Below are 16,001 nucleotides of genomic sequence, written 5' to 3'. Positions count from 1 at the left end.
GTTTTAACTAGGGAAGAAGGGGGTAGTAATCTCAAAAGCATCAGCCCCCCCTCCCCATCCTACTCTCCCTCACCAATGTTGCCAGTAAAAAAGCAATATCCCAAATAAACACTGGGTTCATCACTGAAAGGTATGAAAGGTTGTAATAAAATTTATTTTAAAATAATGAGTTACATCCATAGTTGAAGTTTTTATTTAATTACATATATTAAATTTTTTAAAGAGGTCTTTTCAAAATCTTTTTTTTTTTTATGTTTTTAATTTTATGATATTTTATGTTTAGAAACTTATTTATTTTTAGAGTACATTCTCTAGGATCCTTGAGGCGAAGTAAGGAACATCCAGACAGCAGAGCTATTTTTTACAATGATGAGATTTACAGGTTATTAGTTCTTTTTTTAATATTATTTCAAATGTTGGATGTTTTATAAGATTTTTTTGATATAAGATAAATGAACAGATTTTTAAACCAACAAAAGTCTAATATGGTTAAATAAACATATAGATTGTTAAATATTCATGTTAAGCTAAACAGATTCAACCAGTTGTTTAATAATTATGTTGTGAACCAGCAGATTGTCAAAGACCTTCTATTTTATGTTTTTGCTTTTCTTCTATGGTCGTGAAAGTACATTTGCTTGTGTATTTAGTATAGTGGTAGAGCGTTTGCTTCATAAGCAAGAATTTTAGTTGAATACCACCAGATCCCTGCTAGTACCGCTCTCAACTTGTTTCTTTGCGCAGTGGCCTTGTTCTTCAGGGTTTGTGTTTCGAAGTTAAAGATTTGAGTGGGTGATGTAACCATCAAAAAACCAGTTTCTTCCATGGTAGTGACCCTTTCAGCCTTGGGTAATTGAATAACACACACACACACTGGCTTTTCAAGTGCAATCAACATTTTTTCTTTAGTTTGGTTATCAACATCATTAGTAAAAAATGAGAGAGAAAAAATCGACTTTGAAAATATCTATCAATTTATATATTTTTAAAATGTATTTTCATTCAAGACAATGAACTCATAATATTACAGTGGGTTTTGTAAATTCCAGCCAACTTATTTTATTTTTAACTTATTAATTTTCTAAAAAAAATTACTAAGTGTATCATGCATAATGACTCATAAGATTAAGAAATGATAAAATATTGATAATATTCTCAACATAATTAGTAGAATAGATATGATAAGTGATGAGAAATATGAAAAATTGCATGTTCAAGCAATCTTGCAAAATTAAAAAACTGAGCAACCCCTAAACATTAACATATTGCATCAAAAATTTCCCAATATCATTTTTTCATTAAATGGAACCAAATAAAAGGTTGAGAGCATAAAAAAGAAAGAAAAAAAAATTTTCAATGCATTTATTTGTCACCCTAATATATATATATATATATATATATATATATATATATATATATATATATATATATATATATATATATATATATATATATATATATATATATATATATATATATATATATAAACAGTTTTAGCAAGACAAAACATAAAAAAATCAACATTAATTTGTAAGTAAATCTTGCTTTTATTTATTTATTTTTTGTTTAATTTAAGGGCCACTACAATCGAGGAAGCTACTTTTTGTGGTTACAATCTTTTCTCAATTCTTTAACTTTGAAACACAAACCTTGATGAACAAGGCCAATGCGCGGCGAAACAAGTTTAATCAATAGTCCTAGGGGGATTGAGCTTAGAACTTCTTGCTCATGAAGTGAGTGCTCTACCACTACCGGGGCCAGATTTACACCCTTCGGGGCACTAAACTCAATCAAAAATATTTTGAATGAAAAACCATTATGTAGTATATATAGCTTTAAGATATTTGTTTGCTTCGTCTTCATCTTCGATTCTTTAGTTAAGTGCTACAGCTTTAGTGTGTGTGTGTGTGTATATATATATATATATATATATATATATATATATATATATATATATATATATATATATATATATATATATATATATATATAAATATATGTATATATATATATATAAATATATGTATATATATATATATAAATATATGTATATATATATATATATATATATATATATATATATATATATATATATATATATATTATATATATAAATATATGTATATATATATGTATATATATATATATATGTGTATATATATATATATGTATATATATGTATGTGAATATATATATATATATATGTGTATATATATATATGTATATATATGTATGTGAATATATATATAAATATATGTATATATATATATATACATGTATATATATGTATATATATATATATATATTTTTTTTCTAAACATCTTCGCTTCCAACAAGGCTGCACGGAGCCACTAATTAAAGTTGGAAGTTACTGAAAGAGAAAAGATAAAGATTGTAGAGCAAGATAACGATTGGCAGACGACTTAAAAGATTACAAATTATATGAATCAGGAAAGCAAGATGAAGGAAGCGAATTCCAAAGAACTGATGCTCCAGGAAAATAACTAGAGGAATAAGAGTTTTTGGAGCACTTAGGAACAGTCACAGAAAAATGATGACACTTAATTGAATGACGAGTAACACGAGAATGAATTTTAGTAGATGGCTCAAGAGACGCTAGCTCTTTAGACCAGTGCCCATTATAGTATTTGTAGAAAAGAGAAAGACAAACAACATTACGACGATGTGTAAATGGTTGGAGGTTGGCTGCAAGTGCAGGTCCAACTATGTTTAAAATGTGTTTTTGCTCCTTATTTAAAAGAGAAAGGGCATCGTTAGAAGATCCGCCCCAAGTATGGCAACAGTATTCCATACAAGGCCAGATTTAAGATTTATAGAGATAGAGAATAGAATCCGAAAGTAAGAAAGTGACTAGCTCGATAAAGAGATGCGACCTTAGCAGATGCTAATTTTGCAACTGATTTGATATATGGTTTCTAAGAAATATTGGAAGTAAGAGTTAATCCTAGAAGGTGAAGAGTAGGTGACTCATCGAGTACATCACCGTTCATAAATATAGGAAGATCTAAATTATTGCGATAACGATTTGCTGAAAAATTATGAGTTTTATCTGAATTAAAGTTCACCAGCCACTGTTAGCCCCATACTATAGCAGAAGTGAGATCCTTTTCAAGCTCAAATGCCCCCTCCAAGCAATCAGAGAGTGTTGGCTTCTTATCATGACAAGAATAAATAGTAGTATCATCAGCAAACAATGCCACCTTAGATGTGAGAATATCTGGAAGATCGTTAATATAAATTAAAAAGAGTATAGGGCCAAGGATAGAACCTTGAGGAACCCCTGAAGTTACAGAATAAGAAGAAGAGTGTTGTCCATCGAGGACAACTTTTATGCTACGATTGGAAAGGAAGGATCTTAAAGATGTTGCCGGTTACACCGTAAGAAGAAAGCATGTGGAGAAGACCAGCATGCCAAACTTTATCAATAGCTTTTGAAATGTCAAGAGCTATGGCCTTAACCTCTCCACCTTCATCTAATGCACAATAAAACCTGTCAGTTATTACTGTTAGCAAATCAGCTGTAGAACGAGAAGATCGAAATCCATATTGATGGTCAGAAAGTAAGTTATTAGATTTAACATGAGAAATTAAGTGTTTGTTAATTAAAGATTCAAAAACCTTACTTAAGATTGGAAGAAGACTTATGGGACAGTAGTTAGACGAATCAGATCGCTCTCCAGAATTTTTGAAGATAGGGATAACAGATGCCGCTTTCCAGCAGGCTAGAAAACAAGACTCTGATAAGCACTTGTTGAATAGTTTTGTGAGTATAGACGACAGATCCCGAAAACACTTCTGCAAGACAATAACAGGTATGTTGTCCGGGCCACAAGCTGTAGAAGAGTCTAGACAGGAAATCACTTTAGATACAGATGCTGGAGTGATATGAATGTCAAGCAATGGATCAACCTGTTTGTTGACCATATCAGGTAGAACGCAACTAGTGGAATTAAGAGATGATATTGATGAAAAGTTTTTAGCAAACAATTCAGCTTTGTCTTTAGGTGAGGTGACAAAGTCTGAACCATACAAGAGAGATGGAATTAAAGATTTGCCCTTAATATTGATATTATTAAAGATTCTCCAGAAGTTACGAGAGCCTAATTTTTGAGATAAGGTATGAGATTCATGACCTGAGAATAGCAGGTTTTGGCGTTAGACAAAACCTTTTTACCATTGTTTCTAGCAGTTATAAACAGACGTCTGTTTTCTTGAGAATTGTTTTGCTGATAAATATGAAAGTAACGGTTTCGATTAACAATCGCAGCAGTACAGTGTGAGGAAAACCATGGAGGAGAGTGAGACTTGACCTGGAATCGTTGAGAGGGAATAAAAGATTCCATGCCAGCCTGAATCCACGAAGTTATGTAAGAAGCACATTTGTCGACAGGAAGACGAAAGATTTCTACCCAAGGGCCATCATGAAGAAAATCACGGAAAGAATCCCAGTCAGCTTTACTGTAGTTGTAAGAGGTTCGATAATAGGGGGATTCAGGTGATGAAGAAGAATGAGATGATAGTTATAGAGAGATCAAACTGTGATGAAGAACCTAAGGGTGAATATGGAGAAACTGAGCACTGACTAGCATCAGAAACAAGACATAAGTCGAGTAGAGAAGGTAGATGATTCGGCTTTTTCAGGAAAGCGAGTTGGAAAGTTGACTATTTGAGTTAAAGATTGAGAAAGGCAAAAGTTGTGGGCTTTAATGCCTGCAGAGTCACTGACACAAGAGCCAAACCATTCAGAATGGTGAGCATTAAAGTCACCGACAACAACTATATTAGCTTATGGATAAAGAGAGAGGGTTTGGTCAATATGATCAGAAATAACGTCAAAAAGTGTGCAGTCTTGAGATGAAGGAGAGCAATATAAAACAAAGAGAAAGGCAATAGAGTGAAGTGGTGCTAAATGAAAGCACATGAAAGAATAGTTTGTGGATTCAAACCTAGTTTCATGACAAATGGGTGAATTCTTATGAATGTAAATGCCCAGGCCAAGCATGTGACTATTGGAGTCTTTACGAATTAGAGGAAGATAACCATCAACACTAAGATCACATAATGATACAGCCGAACTCAAATTAGTCTCACAAAGAGCAAGTAAGTCTGGTTAACTTTGCAAGAGATAAGACTTTACAGAAGAAAAGTTACTTTGAAGACCACGAATATTAGTGAATGATAGGTTTAGAGAACTTGGTGATGATGATGGTTTTTTGTGTTTTATAGTTTTTGGTACTTTATTCATTTTAAAATTAGATTGAAGAACTTGACTCAAAGCATAGATAGTACTCAGAACACTGTTTAATAGCCCAAGCAATTGCCTCATTACTACTAATAAACCCTAAGCCTTAACAAAGGGCTACAAATGTGGCCTCCGCAATGCTCACCAAAAGTACCAACAGGGACACCATCCATGCGTAACATTGCACTGTTAATACTTTGATATTTTTCAGCTGTTGATGGAATCAGCCTCTCTGAGAGCTACCACAGAGTTCGGGAAACCTGTCTACCAGCTGGCCTTAGAACCATAAAACTGAGTTTTAGAGCTGTACCCTCATTAGGAGATAATAGAATGAGTTGCCTAGTCATAAAAACATAGACTCATGCATTGAGTCAAGAAGATCCAGCATTCAACATCCTAAACTGGAAACAATGTATTAAAAATACATCTGTGCCAGCCTAATAGATGAAGAAGGGGTGCGAGGCTGATCAATAGATAGAATCTGTTTACCCCTTAAGTCTTTGCCTAGTAGGCCTTCTTCAAGACAGTAGCCGGGTGCATTTAACATCTGTCTAAGATGAGTATTTTTATCGAGACACCATCTCTAGCCTTTACTCAACCAAGAGCCCCAAGGCAGTGGGGGTTTAAATCGGAGTTGGCATCTCCTAGCCTTTGCCTAAAAAGGCTTATCCTACAACGCAGCAGGACATTGAAAAAAAAAGGCAGGTTGTACTGGGTTACATGTTACCAATAACAGGATAAGCTGAGCTGACTTTATATATATACGAAAGCTACTATAATATTATGGTTACAACCCTTTCTCAGCACCCTAACTTAGAAACACGAACCTTGATAAATGTCGCTGCGCAGAGAAAGAAGTTTAGACTAGTACTACCAGTTTTTACTTGTTTTGCACTTGTAATGCAAGTTTGTTGAACCACCTTTTGTTTACAAGTGTACCATACTAAAACTGTAATGTTGTATAATATTTATGTAAAGAAATTTTTAGCTAAAAATTATCTTTATCTTTTTTTATTCTCAATAACTTCTTTTCAGTCTTCACTATATAAGAATATTAGCACTTTTTTTTTTTGCCTTTTTTTATTATTATTTTTTATGTCAATTTACGTCCCCAATGCTGAGAAGGCCACTACAAACAAGGAGGCTTCTTAATTGTGGTTATAACCCTATATTCCGAAACAAGAACCTTGACAAACAATGCTTTTGTGTCGAGAAATAAGTTGGGCACGTTACTACCAGTGGCGTGCGCTCTGCTACCGCTGCATAAACAGTATGAATATGCCGCATAAAGTCTTATAGATAGATAAAATTTATTAGAACAAGATTAAAAATTACACGTTCTAAAGGACATACAGGTCCAAAAATTGGACACTGGCAGTATGCCACTAAATAAGTATAAAAACAATGTACATAATAAACAAATAAAGTTTATAATATAAACATTCATTTTATTCATACATTTACTTTATAGAAGCAGTGTTTTTCAAAATTGGAGAATAACATTTGATAATTATGTTATATACTACATAATGTTTAATAGTTACTTTTTTTAATTTCTTTTTCTTTCACTTATTCATTTAATATTAATATAATAGTGAAACAAATGTCTCTTATTTATAAATTTATTAAATTTTTAAATTTATTTGTTAAAAGTATATTAGATTAGGTAGTTTATGTTTTTATTTTTATTATCAATATTATTAGTTTTTATCAGTACATTACGTTATAATAGATTGTCAATATTATACATTTTTATATTGTAAAATTTTAACTTATTTAGAGTAGTTTATTTACTTTAATTTATTTTTGCAGAAATATTTCTTAGCATTTTATTGAGTATATTTTTAATAAAAACAGTTTTTTAATGTTTTATTTTAGCAAAAAGAAGATAGGTGACCTATTGGCTGCTTTGGATGGTTTTAAAAAAGCAGAACAAGTGATTGATTTGTTTCAAAAGCAATCAAGTAATTTTAAGTATGGATTTTATTTTTTAAACCATTGTTGTAAAGTTTGTAATTTTTTAAACCTTCATTGTAAATATTTTTACCCCAAATTCTCTGTTATTTATAATGTTAATTTGATTCCATGGTAACACATTTAATTACATGTTGGGAAAAAGGTTGAATATTATTAATATTCAACCTTTTAATATTAATTGGTTAAACTTAAAAAAGTGTAAACTCTAATTAAAAAGCTTAATTGCCTTTTAAAAATTAAGAAAAATTTATTATAATTACTATGTAAAATTAATAAAAATGCTATGTTAAATAAATTTAGTCAAATAAATTTTAATAGATTTTTATTCATTTATTTTATTTTTTTACAGATCAAGCCTTGTTAAAAGCCTGCTATATTATGATCCAGTTAGCAACAGTAAATACTAATATTGTTTTTTTTTTTTTTTTTTTTTTTTTTTAAAAAAATTTATGATTGATTGCAACAAAATTTTTACTATAATTTTTGAGGTTTATTTTTTTAATTTATAAACTTTTAATTACTCTTAGTTATTTTTTCTTTTAAAATATTTAAGTATTAAATTTTTTAAATGCCAATATATTTACCTGGCCCTCTTGTTATAAGTTCTTTTAAAATATATAAATTAATAAATAAACTTTTTTTACATTTAAATTTTATTATTATTATTATTGTAAAGATGGTTTTCTAGTGTACTTAAGAATATGCCAATTTTATGAACATAGCATTGGCATGTTCTTAAGATTTGATTCCTAAAAGATTGACATACTCTCAAAGATTGAATTGGTCACCCAAATGCCAATTAAAATGTGGTTGCAAAAGAATAACTAGCAGAAAAGACAATATGTTTCTGTTACAAGAGTGTAAAAAGAACAGAAAAAGCAAAAAGTAAACTGCTGCAGGGTATTATAGGAAGCATAGTGTTTCTATGAGTGACAGAACAGTTAGAAGAAGATTGTTTGACATGAGGTTTAAAGCTTATCATCCATTGAAGAGGCAGAAATAAACTTCTCACATAAGAACAAAACATTTTAACTGGGCAAAGCACTTTCACTCCTGGACTAAAAATAATTGGGAAAGTGTTGTTTTTGGTGATAAGAGTATTGTTCAATGTTCTGAGCAGCAAATGCATTATGTAAGGCGACAACTTGGGGAGAAAATGAGGAAAAACTGTATTGTTCAGCATGTTGAGCACCCAACTCAGGTTATGGAGTGTAATGAGCATGATCAATTCTGTTCATATTTAAATTGCCGTTTAATAGATTCATTCAGTTTGCAAAATGGTTTGAAACATGGCAAATGTCTTTCAATGAGAGCAAATGTAAATTAATTAACAATGGTAAATTAAATTTGCAAAATGGTTTGAAACATGGCAAATGTCTTTCAATGAGAGCAAATGTAAATTAATTAACAATGGTAAATTAAATAAAAAGTTTAATTATAAAGTAAATGAGTATCAATTATCAAAAGTAGAATTTGAGAAAGACTTGGGAGTGATCATCAGCTCTGACTTGAAATGGAATTGGCAAATAGGCTTTGTAATAGCAACATCAAATCAATTATTGGGTCAGCTTAAAAACTCATTTCAATACCTTATCGCTACCACTTTTAAGTTCGTCTTCACGTCAATGGTGAGACCACATCTAGGGTATGATGCTTCCATATGGAATCCAAATATAATTAAAAATCATCAAAGCAATTGAAGCAGTCCAACTAAATTAGTGTAATGAGAAGACCAACTAAATTAGTGCAAGGTAACACATACAAGGAAAGAACTCGCTGTCTTGGTCTAACAACACTGGAAGAATAGTGAATAAAAGGAGACCAAATACAAAAATTTAGAATTAAAAATGGGCAAAATAAAATACACTATTATTCGAGTTTAACCCAAGAAAAACATAACCATGGCACAAAATAAAGAAACTTCAATCAAAGAACAAAACAATTCTGATGTTCGGTACAAATTCTTCTTAAATAAGGTCAAAAGTTGGAATCAACTGCCAGTAAACTGTAAAAACTCATACACAACAAGCATTTTTATAAATAATTATGGCAAATTTACAGTCTTGGTTATGAAGCAAAGTGCCCTTCACAACACCACTTCTGCATTATTTGTTGCAAAACAATCGTTTTTGTTTATTGCCTTTTTTGTGTTTATGTATTCTATTTTCAGGCACTATGAGCTTTTTTATATGTGATCTGCATCGAAGTTATCTATTTTTACAAAATAATCTTTCTTGACTTATTACTTTTTGACTGTTAGAACACAATCCAATTTACATATCCTTTAGTATTAGTAGCCTTATTTTGTTATATTTTTGTAGCGTGTGTGCGTGCATTTATGTGTGTGTGGAAATAGCCAAAACTGTTGTTTCTCAGCTTTATCATCAAAAGTTAAATAAATTTATTTAATGAACAAAGTATTGTGAATAAACTTTGCTAAAGTATGAAGAAAAAAAAGGCATCCAAACTTATTAGTATTAAACAGTTAGAAGTTACCTGAGTCATTACTGCATTTTTTGTCTATTTTTACTTTTTGTTTCTATTTATATTCATAAAGTTTATGCATTTATAATTTAAATTTATATAGAAAATGGTCAGTTTCCTGATTTGTCCCCTACTTTGAAATTTTTTCAGGTATAGTTTTATATTAAAAAAAAAATTTGTCATGAAAATTATTCAAATGATATGTGTGACTGTATTTTATTATGTTTATGTGTATGTGTGTGTGTGACTGTATTTTATTATATTTAAGTGTCTGTGTGTGTGACTGCATTTTTTATATATTTATGTGTTTGTGTGTGACTGTATTTCTTTAAGTTAGCAGATTCATCAACCCAAAGTTTTTTTATGATTTTTTTTTATTTTTCTGATAACCAGTGCTGGATGCTGGATATATTCACCCCCTCGGAATTCGGAAAAATGAGGTTGGCAATAATTTGCCAATCTTTTAAATCTCAATCTTTTAGTGGTTGGCATCAGGTTGGCAAAAAAAATTTGATACAAAGGTCTTACCATAAAACATAGAAACGAGGTCTGCCGTTTTTTGCCAACCTCAAACACTTTTAGGTCGTCATTGCTGAATGCCGACTCTCATTCCAAGGGCTGTATTCATATACAAATATATATATAGCAAATAATTGTAAATTGCTCATAAATTATACAACTTCCAAAAATAGTCATTCACTATGTATTTACTGTATCTACTATTCCCTTAACAAATAGTACTATTTGCTTAACGAATAGTACTATTTGCTTAATGAGTAGTACTGCTTGCTTAACAAATGGTACTGCTCCCTTAAAGAATAGTGCTCTTTGCTTAACAAATAGTATTGTTCACTTAGCAAATAGTACTATTCGTTTTACAAATTGTATTATTTGCTTATGGTACATTGGTTAAATAAATAACACTATTTATTTAATGAAAACACTTTGCCTGTGCTTTTGGATGAATCTTGTTTAGATCACTAGTTTAAATCACTTTAGGAGAGAATTAATTTTAGCAACTGAAGCCAAAGTAATTTAGATGTTTAACAATCGAATAACCTGTTTTTCTTGGCTAACAGGAAGAGTGTAGTCATTAGATTCAAAAGACAAATTACAGTTTTTATTATCTTTATATTTTTAATATATTTTTATATTTATATTATTTTATATTTATCACTTAAATATTTATCAATATGTTGTTTTTCTTTTCTAAATTTGTCTTTTGAGTATATGTTAATTATTTTTTGATTTAGAATGCTTTTGATCATAAGAAGGCAAAAGATACAGGTCTTATTCATCCTAAACCAGGTATTGCATCACTATTTTTTATTATAAAGATTATGACCAGCTATTTTATCAGCATATCTTTTACTGCAGATTTAGGTCTTCAAGTTATACTTCTGATAATGTGATACTGAATAGGAATAAATTTTTATTATTTTATCTTTTATGTTAATTTACCTCCCTATAACAGAGAAGACCACTACAGTTGAGAAAGCTACTTTAGTTGTGGTTACAAACCCTCTCTCAATTCTAAGATCAACTGAAACAAACCTTGATGAACTGGGTCTCTGCAAAGAGAAATGAGTTGATTAGAGTTTCTGTTTTATTAATTTAGTTAGATAAGTTATGATTATCATGCAGAATCTATTTATAAATGAGATCTAAATTTTTTTATAAAAGAGATAGCAGTAAAAAAGGAAGATCTATATAACTTAAATAGTTTTTATATCTTTAAAATGTTTTTATTCACACAAATTTTAAAGAAGCTTTTATCTAATTTAGTTTGTTGTACTTTAAATACTTCATATATTTTTAAAGACAATTTTAAAACTTGACTGTAAGCATTATCCTTTTTAAATTAAGTTAGAAATGTTCATTCAAAATTTTGTTTTTGTTAAGTTTCATTGTGGGTGTACTTACACGCCAATGTAAAATATAATTTTTAGATTTTCACCCATGTAAAATATAACATTTAGATTTTTAAATTAGATCAGTGTCAAACTGACACCGACAATCTAAATGTTTTAAAGTTGTAAAATATTAACAAGAGGGCTCTTGTTATTTATTTTTATTTTTATTTTTATGTATTTCCTTAAACCACCCTCTGAAGGTGGCCTGATAGAGATTGAAATCGAAATCTCTCACTTACAAAGCGAGCGCTCTTCTATTACCACATTACTGCATGAAAGTTAACAGTTGGGTGCAATACTTTAAGTTTCTTGCTTTTAATTTTTTCATTAAATAAAACAATCGAAAGCTAATTTTAATTATTTATTATTGCAATTAATTAGCATTATTAGCATAATTACTATTAGCATTTAGTAAAACAGCTTAAGTTATTAACACTCAGCAATGGCTAACTATGCTAATTGTTTATACATAAAAAATATTCTACAGATTTTATTTCTCTGGTAATAACTCTAGTGTTCAGGGTCTACACATTTTATCTCGCTGGTTTAAGTTTTGTTGTTCAGGTCTAGACATATTATCTCTCTGATAAAAACTCTGTTGTTCAGGTCTATACATTTTATTACTCTAGTGATAAATTTGATGTTAAGGTGTACACATATATAACTAAAGGAATTATAATAACGTTAAATTTTGAATAAATGGCCAGGAAAAACAGGGTTATTTTGATTTATTTATATAATTGACAATAAAAGTTCACATTTCTATAGCTATATTTAATTTGAAAATAAAATTATGAAATAAAAGTTATGTACAAAAAGTATGATTTGTATATAAATTTACAACAGTTTCTATAGCTAATATACTATATAGTCATTTTGACTCTCGAGTATCCATGGGGAAATCCAAAAATATAAAATAGATATTATAACCCCTCCCTCCTATGTGAGTGTTCAAAAGATATAGATTTATTAAAAGTCCCAGTATGCTTTCATCCAATCCTCAAGGTTTTTAATGGATTTAAGATTAATGTGTGATTTGATATGCTCTCTAAGAAATATTGGAGTTGAGTTTGGACCTCCAAGAGCACAACATGAGTCTATAAAAGACAAATCAAAAAATAAAAGCACTTATTCAATTATTCAAAGAAAGAAGACAGTGTTGGTCCATAATACAAATGTGATTCAGCTGCTGCACAGAATCTTTGTTTTAATGTAGTTTTTGCTTTGCAAAAAAATTTCAAAAATAATCTTACTATTGATTCAAATGCTTTTTATTCAAAACTACAAGAGCCAATTTACAAACATGTGGACATGCGTTGTCCGTGGCAACGGATGTCCAAGTCAGCACAATGTGTGCCCGCTGGGAAAGGTTGTCTGCTGGTAACCTTTCCCAGGCATTGAAATAGCTCAATAGGATTGTGACTTAGATCAAAAACATCGGCCAGAAAACAATAACGTTCAGCTGATACTTGGATAAACTGAAATAAGAAACTTGTAATAAAGACTATAATTAAACAAAAACTATAATTAAACAAAAACTATTTGTGGATTCCATGAACATCTTGTAGAAAAACATGCTCTAAAAGATTATTTGGTATTCTATTCATCTCTTTAAGTGATGAATTTTTCACACTAACAAAAGCTTCATTGGTAACCAAAACAGTTTCATCACTGTTATCAAATTAACTGAACCACCGTTCACACACTTTAATCCTTTAAAGTTATGTTGGTTTGTGGTTCAAGGATAGTAAATAAGATGATTTGTCTAACAGAAATTGATAAAAACCTTGGTATTTCTTATAGAAGCCAAGTTCTTCATAAAATTCGTCAGCATTTTTAAACTTACTACGCAAATGTACTTTATCATCAAGTTGTTTTTATATATTCTTAACAGGATTTAAGTCACAAGAATAAATAGCTCATTGCATTACAGTGGCTTTACTTTTATTGAACCATGCTTTAAAAGCTTTAATGTGTGTTTCTCGATTATACTTTCAATATCATAAAGTGGTCCCAATCCAGAAAATCCTGAAAAGCATTTCTAAATCATCAAGCCTTTGCCAGTCCCAGTTTGTAGTCTACATTATTTTTAATTGCTTTCCAACTGGTCTTTTTTCATTATGTTTACATTTGATTTCTGTAAGCCTTTGCAAACTCCAGGTGTGTTTTTTGGTTTTTTGCTGATATGAGTGGATTTTTTTTGCTGCACTTAAACTATACAAACCTTTTCATCCGAATGTCCTTGTACAGCATTTTTTAGAATATTCAGTTTGTATTGTATCTTTTGCACTAGAAAATAGATTCTTTTTCACTTAGCCGATAACTCATTGATAAGTGTGAAAAGTACTTTTCTTTAGTAATAAAAAAAATAAATGCTATGTTTTAATAGTTCTTTTGGTTTTAGGTTTTTTAACTAAATGACTTAAATCCACATTTTACATTTTATACTTTTTGCATAAATCACATTCTAGCACTTTCCCTAATCAAAAATAATTTTTTGTTAAAAACACTATTATATTTATCATGTGTCATTCTGTCGTTTTATAGCTATAATTACTTAAAGTTTCGACTAAACAAGGCTAATTATAAATGTATTATGCCTTCTATAATTAAAACCACATTTTTAAATAAAAAGTTTATGAAGTTGCTCAAAATTTTATTGCTATTAGGATCTAAATTTCCTTTATTTTCAAGTGTTACAACCAGGGGTGTGGAGTCGTAGAAAAAAGTACCAATTCCGACTCCAATCGTTAAAATTTTAGAGTACAACTGCAACTTCAAAGCAAAATTTTTGAAAATTTTTTTGAATTCTTTAAAATATATTATGCAATAATTTAAAAAATTTCTTTTTGTCAAATATAAAAAAAAGTTCTTTGAAAGTTAAATATTTTGTACATGCACATGAAATAGCGATAAGTTTTACTATTTGAGTCGGAGTCGCGATTTTGTCTTGCGACTCTGTCTCCGCTAGAAATGTCACCACTCCAAAATTTAAACTTTTTTGTATTCATATTAAAAAGTATTCATAACAGAATAGTACAAGTGAGAATGAAACAATATATTTATACACATATTTAAAAATTTATTTAGATGCATGTAATATTTCATATACACATAATTAGGCATGTAAGGTAATGCAGGGTATTTTGGGGTTACTTTGACATGTGGCTTACATTGACATTTATTAGATTAAATGTTTTTACCAGTCACTCATTGATTATTGTTTAAATTGATTTAACAGATGATATAGCCAGATATTAAATCTAACTATTTTTATCCACAAATATAGTTTTTTTTATCAACATAATAGTAAGTGTAAATAACAACACAATACGGAGGGCATAAGTTAAACTTTTTCTAGTGTTTTTGTTGCTGAAAAACTTCACTCAAAAAATAAGTAAAACCATGCATAATATCATTTTTACATGTGTTTTTATGATGTTTCTAAATACTACCCAATTAAAAATTTTTTGTAGCATTTTTTTTTTTTTAAACGCATATTTCAATTTTGGGAGAACATTGACAGGAATGCTCAAGTCACCCTATGGGCCAAAAATTGGGGAAATGTCTTACATCTGATGAAACTTTCACAATTACATAAAACGGAATCAAGCAAAGCAAACGCTAAATATATATATATATTTATATATACATATGCGTATTATAGTAATATTAAAAGTGATTTTTTCGGTCAACATAGCTATATACAAAACTAGGGCAAATATATATTAGATTAATAATAAAATAATTGCAATTAAATTTGAAACAACTCGGAATTTTGTGCTTCATGCAATTATCAGATGTTACAAACAAAGCCTAATTATTATCAGTTTTTTAAATAATGATTCTATTAGCAATTTCGGAATATGGAACAACATTCCTTAAACCACTCAAAGAAAAACATAACTCTTCCAACAAAGAAATAATATCTTAAATAATTAACTAAAAAAGTTGAATAAGTGATCAAGCGAATGAGATGGGAAACTCTAGTTTAGGAGAAAAATCTTATCCAAGAACCGGCTTACCACTATAATTTTAAAACGAGAAAATGTCCACCACAACATTTTGATCTAGTTTCAAAAACAATCTACTTAAAATGATTCAAAATATTTCTTTAAGTAATACCTATAACCAGTTTCATAAATAACTAAATAATGAGATTTGCAAAATTAAATTATCAGAAAAAATATTTCTTTTTGCGGATAAATCATATAAAATCATAATTACAAGATTAAAAAATCTTCTTGCAATAAGCTTTTCAATGAAAATGTTACTAGAAAATTTGATAATTCGCAACATAATGACAATAATATAGCAACTAAAGTAATTGCTAAAGACTTAGTTATCAGAATGGAGTGCCTCAC

At 29.5% G+C, this 16,001-nt stretch overlaps 1 protein-coding gene across 1 annotated transcript in view; it reads left to right on the top strand.

Moving 5' to 3' along the window:
- The window catches only part of LOC100209507 (DNA mismatch repair protein Msh6), a 109,146-nt gene that overhangs the window by 53,754 nt on the left and 39,391 nt on the right, over nucleotides 1–16,001 (top strand). Inside the window, exons 25-29 of the mRNA XM_065795435.1 lie at nucleotides 302–382; nucleotides 7,142–7,237; nucleotides 7,590–7,636; nucleotides 9,828–9,874; nucleotides 10,978–11,032. Of these exons, the coding sequence (XP_065651507.1) occupies nucleotides 302–382; nucleotides 7,142–7,237; nucleotides 7,590–7,636; nucleotides 9,828–9,874; nucleotides 10,978–11,032 (326 nt within the window). The remainder of the gene's footprint in view (nucleotides 1–301; nucleotides 383–7,141; nucleotides 7,238–7,589; nucleotides 7,637–9,827; nucleotides 9,875–10,977; nucleotides 11,033–16,001) is intronic.

This window comes from Hydra vulgaris, chromosome 04, assembly GCF_038396675.1.
Source record: "Hydra vulgaris chromosome 04, alternate assembly HydraT2T_AEP".
Taxonomy (NCBI): domain Eukaryota; kingdom Metazoa; phylum Cnidaria; class Hydrozoa; order Anthoathecata; family Hydridae; genus Hydra; species Hydra vulgaris.
The sequence above is the reverse complement of the archived record's forward strand: the minus strand, read 5'-3'. Positions and strand labels throughout refer to the sequence as shown.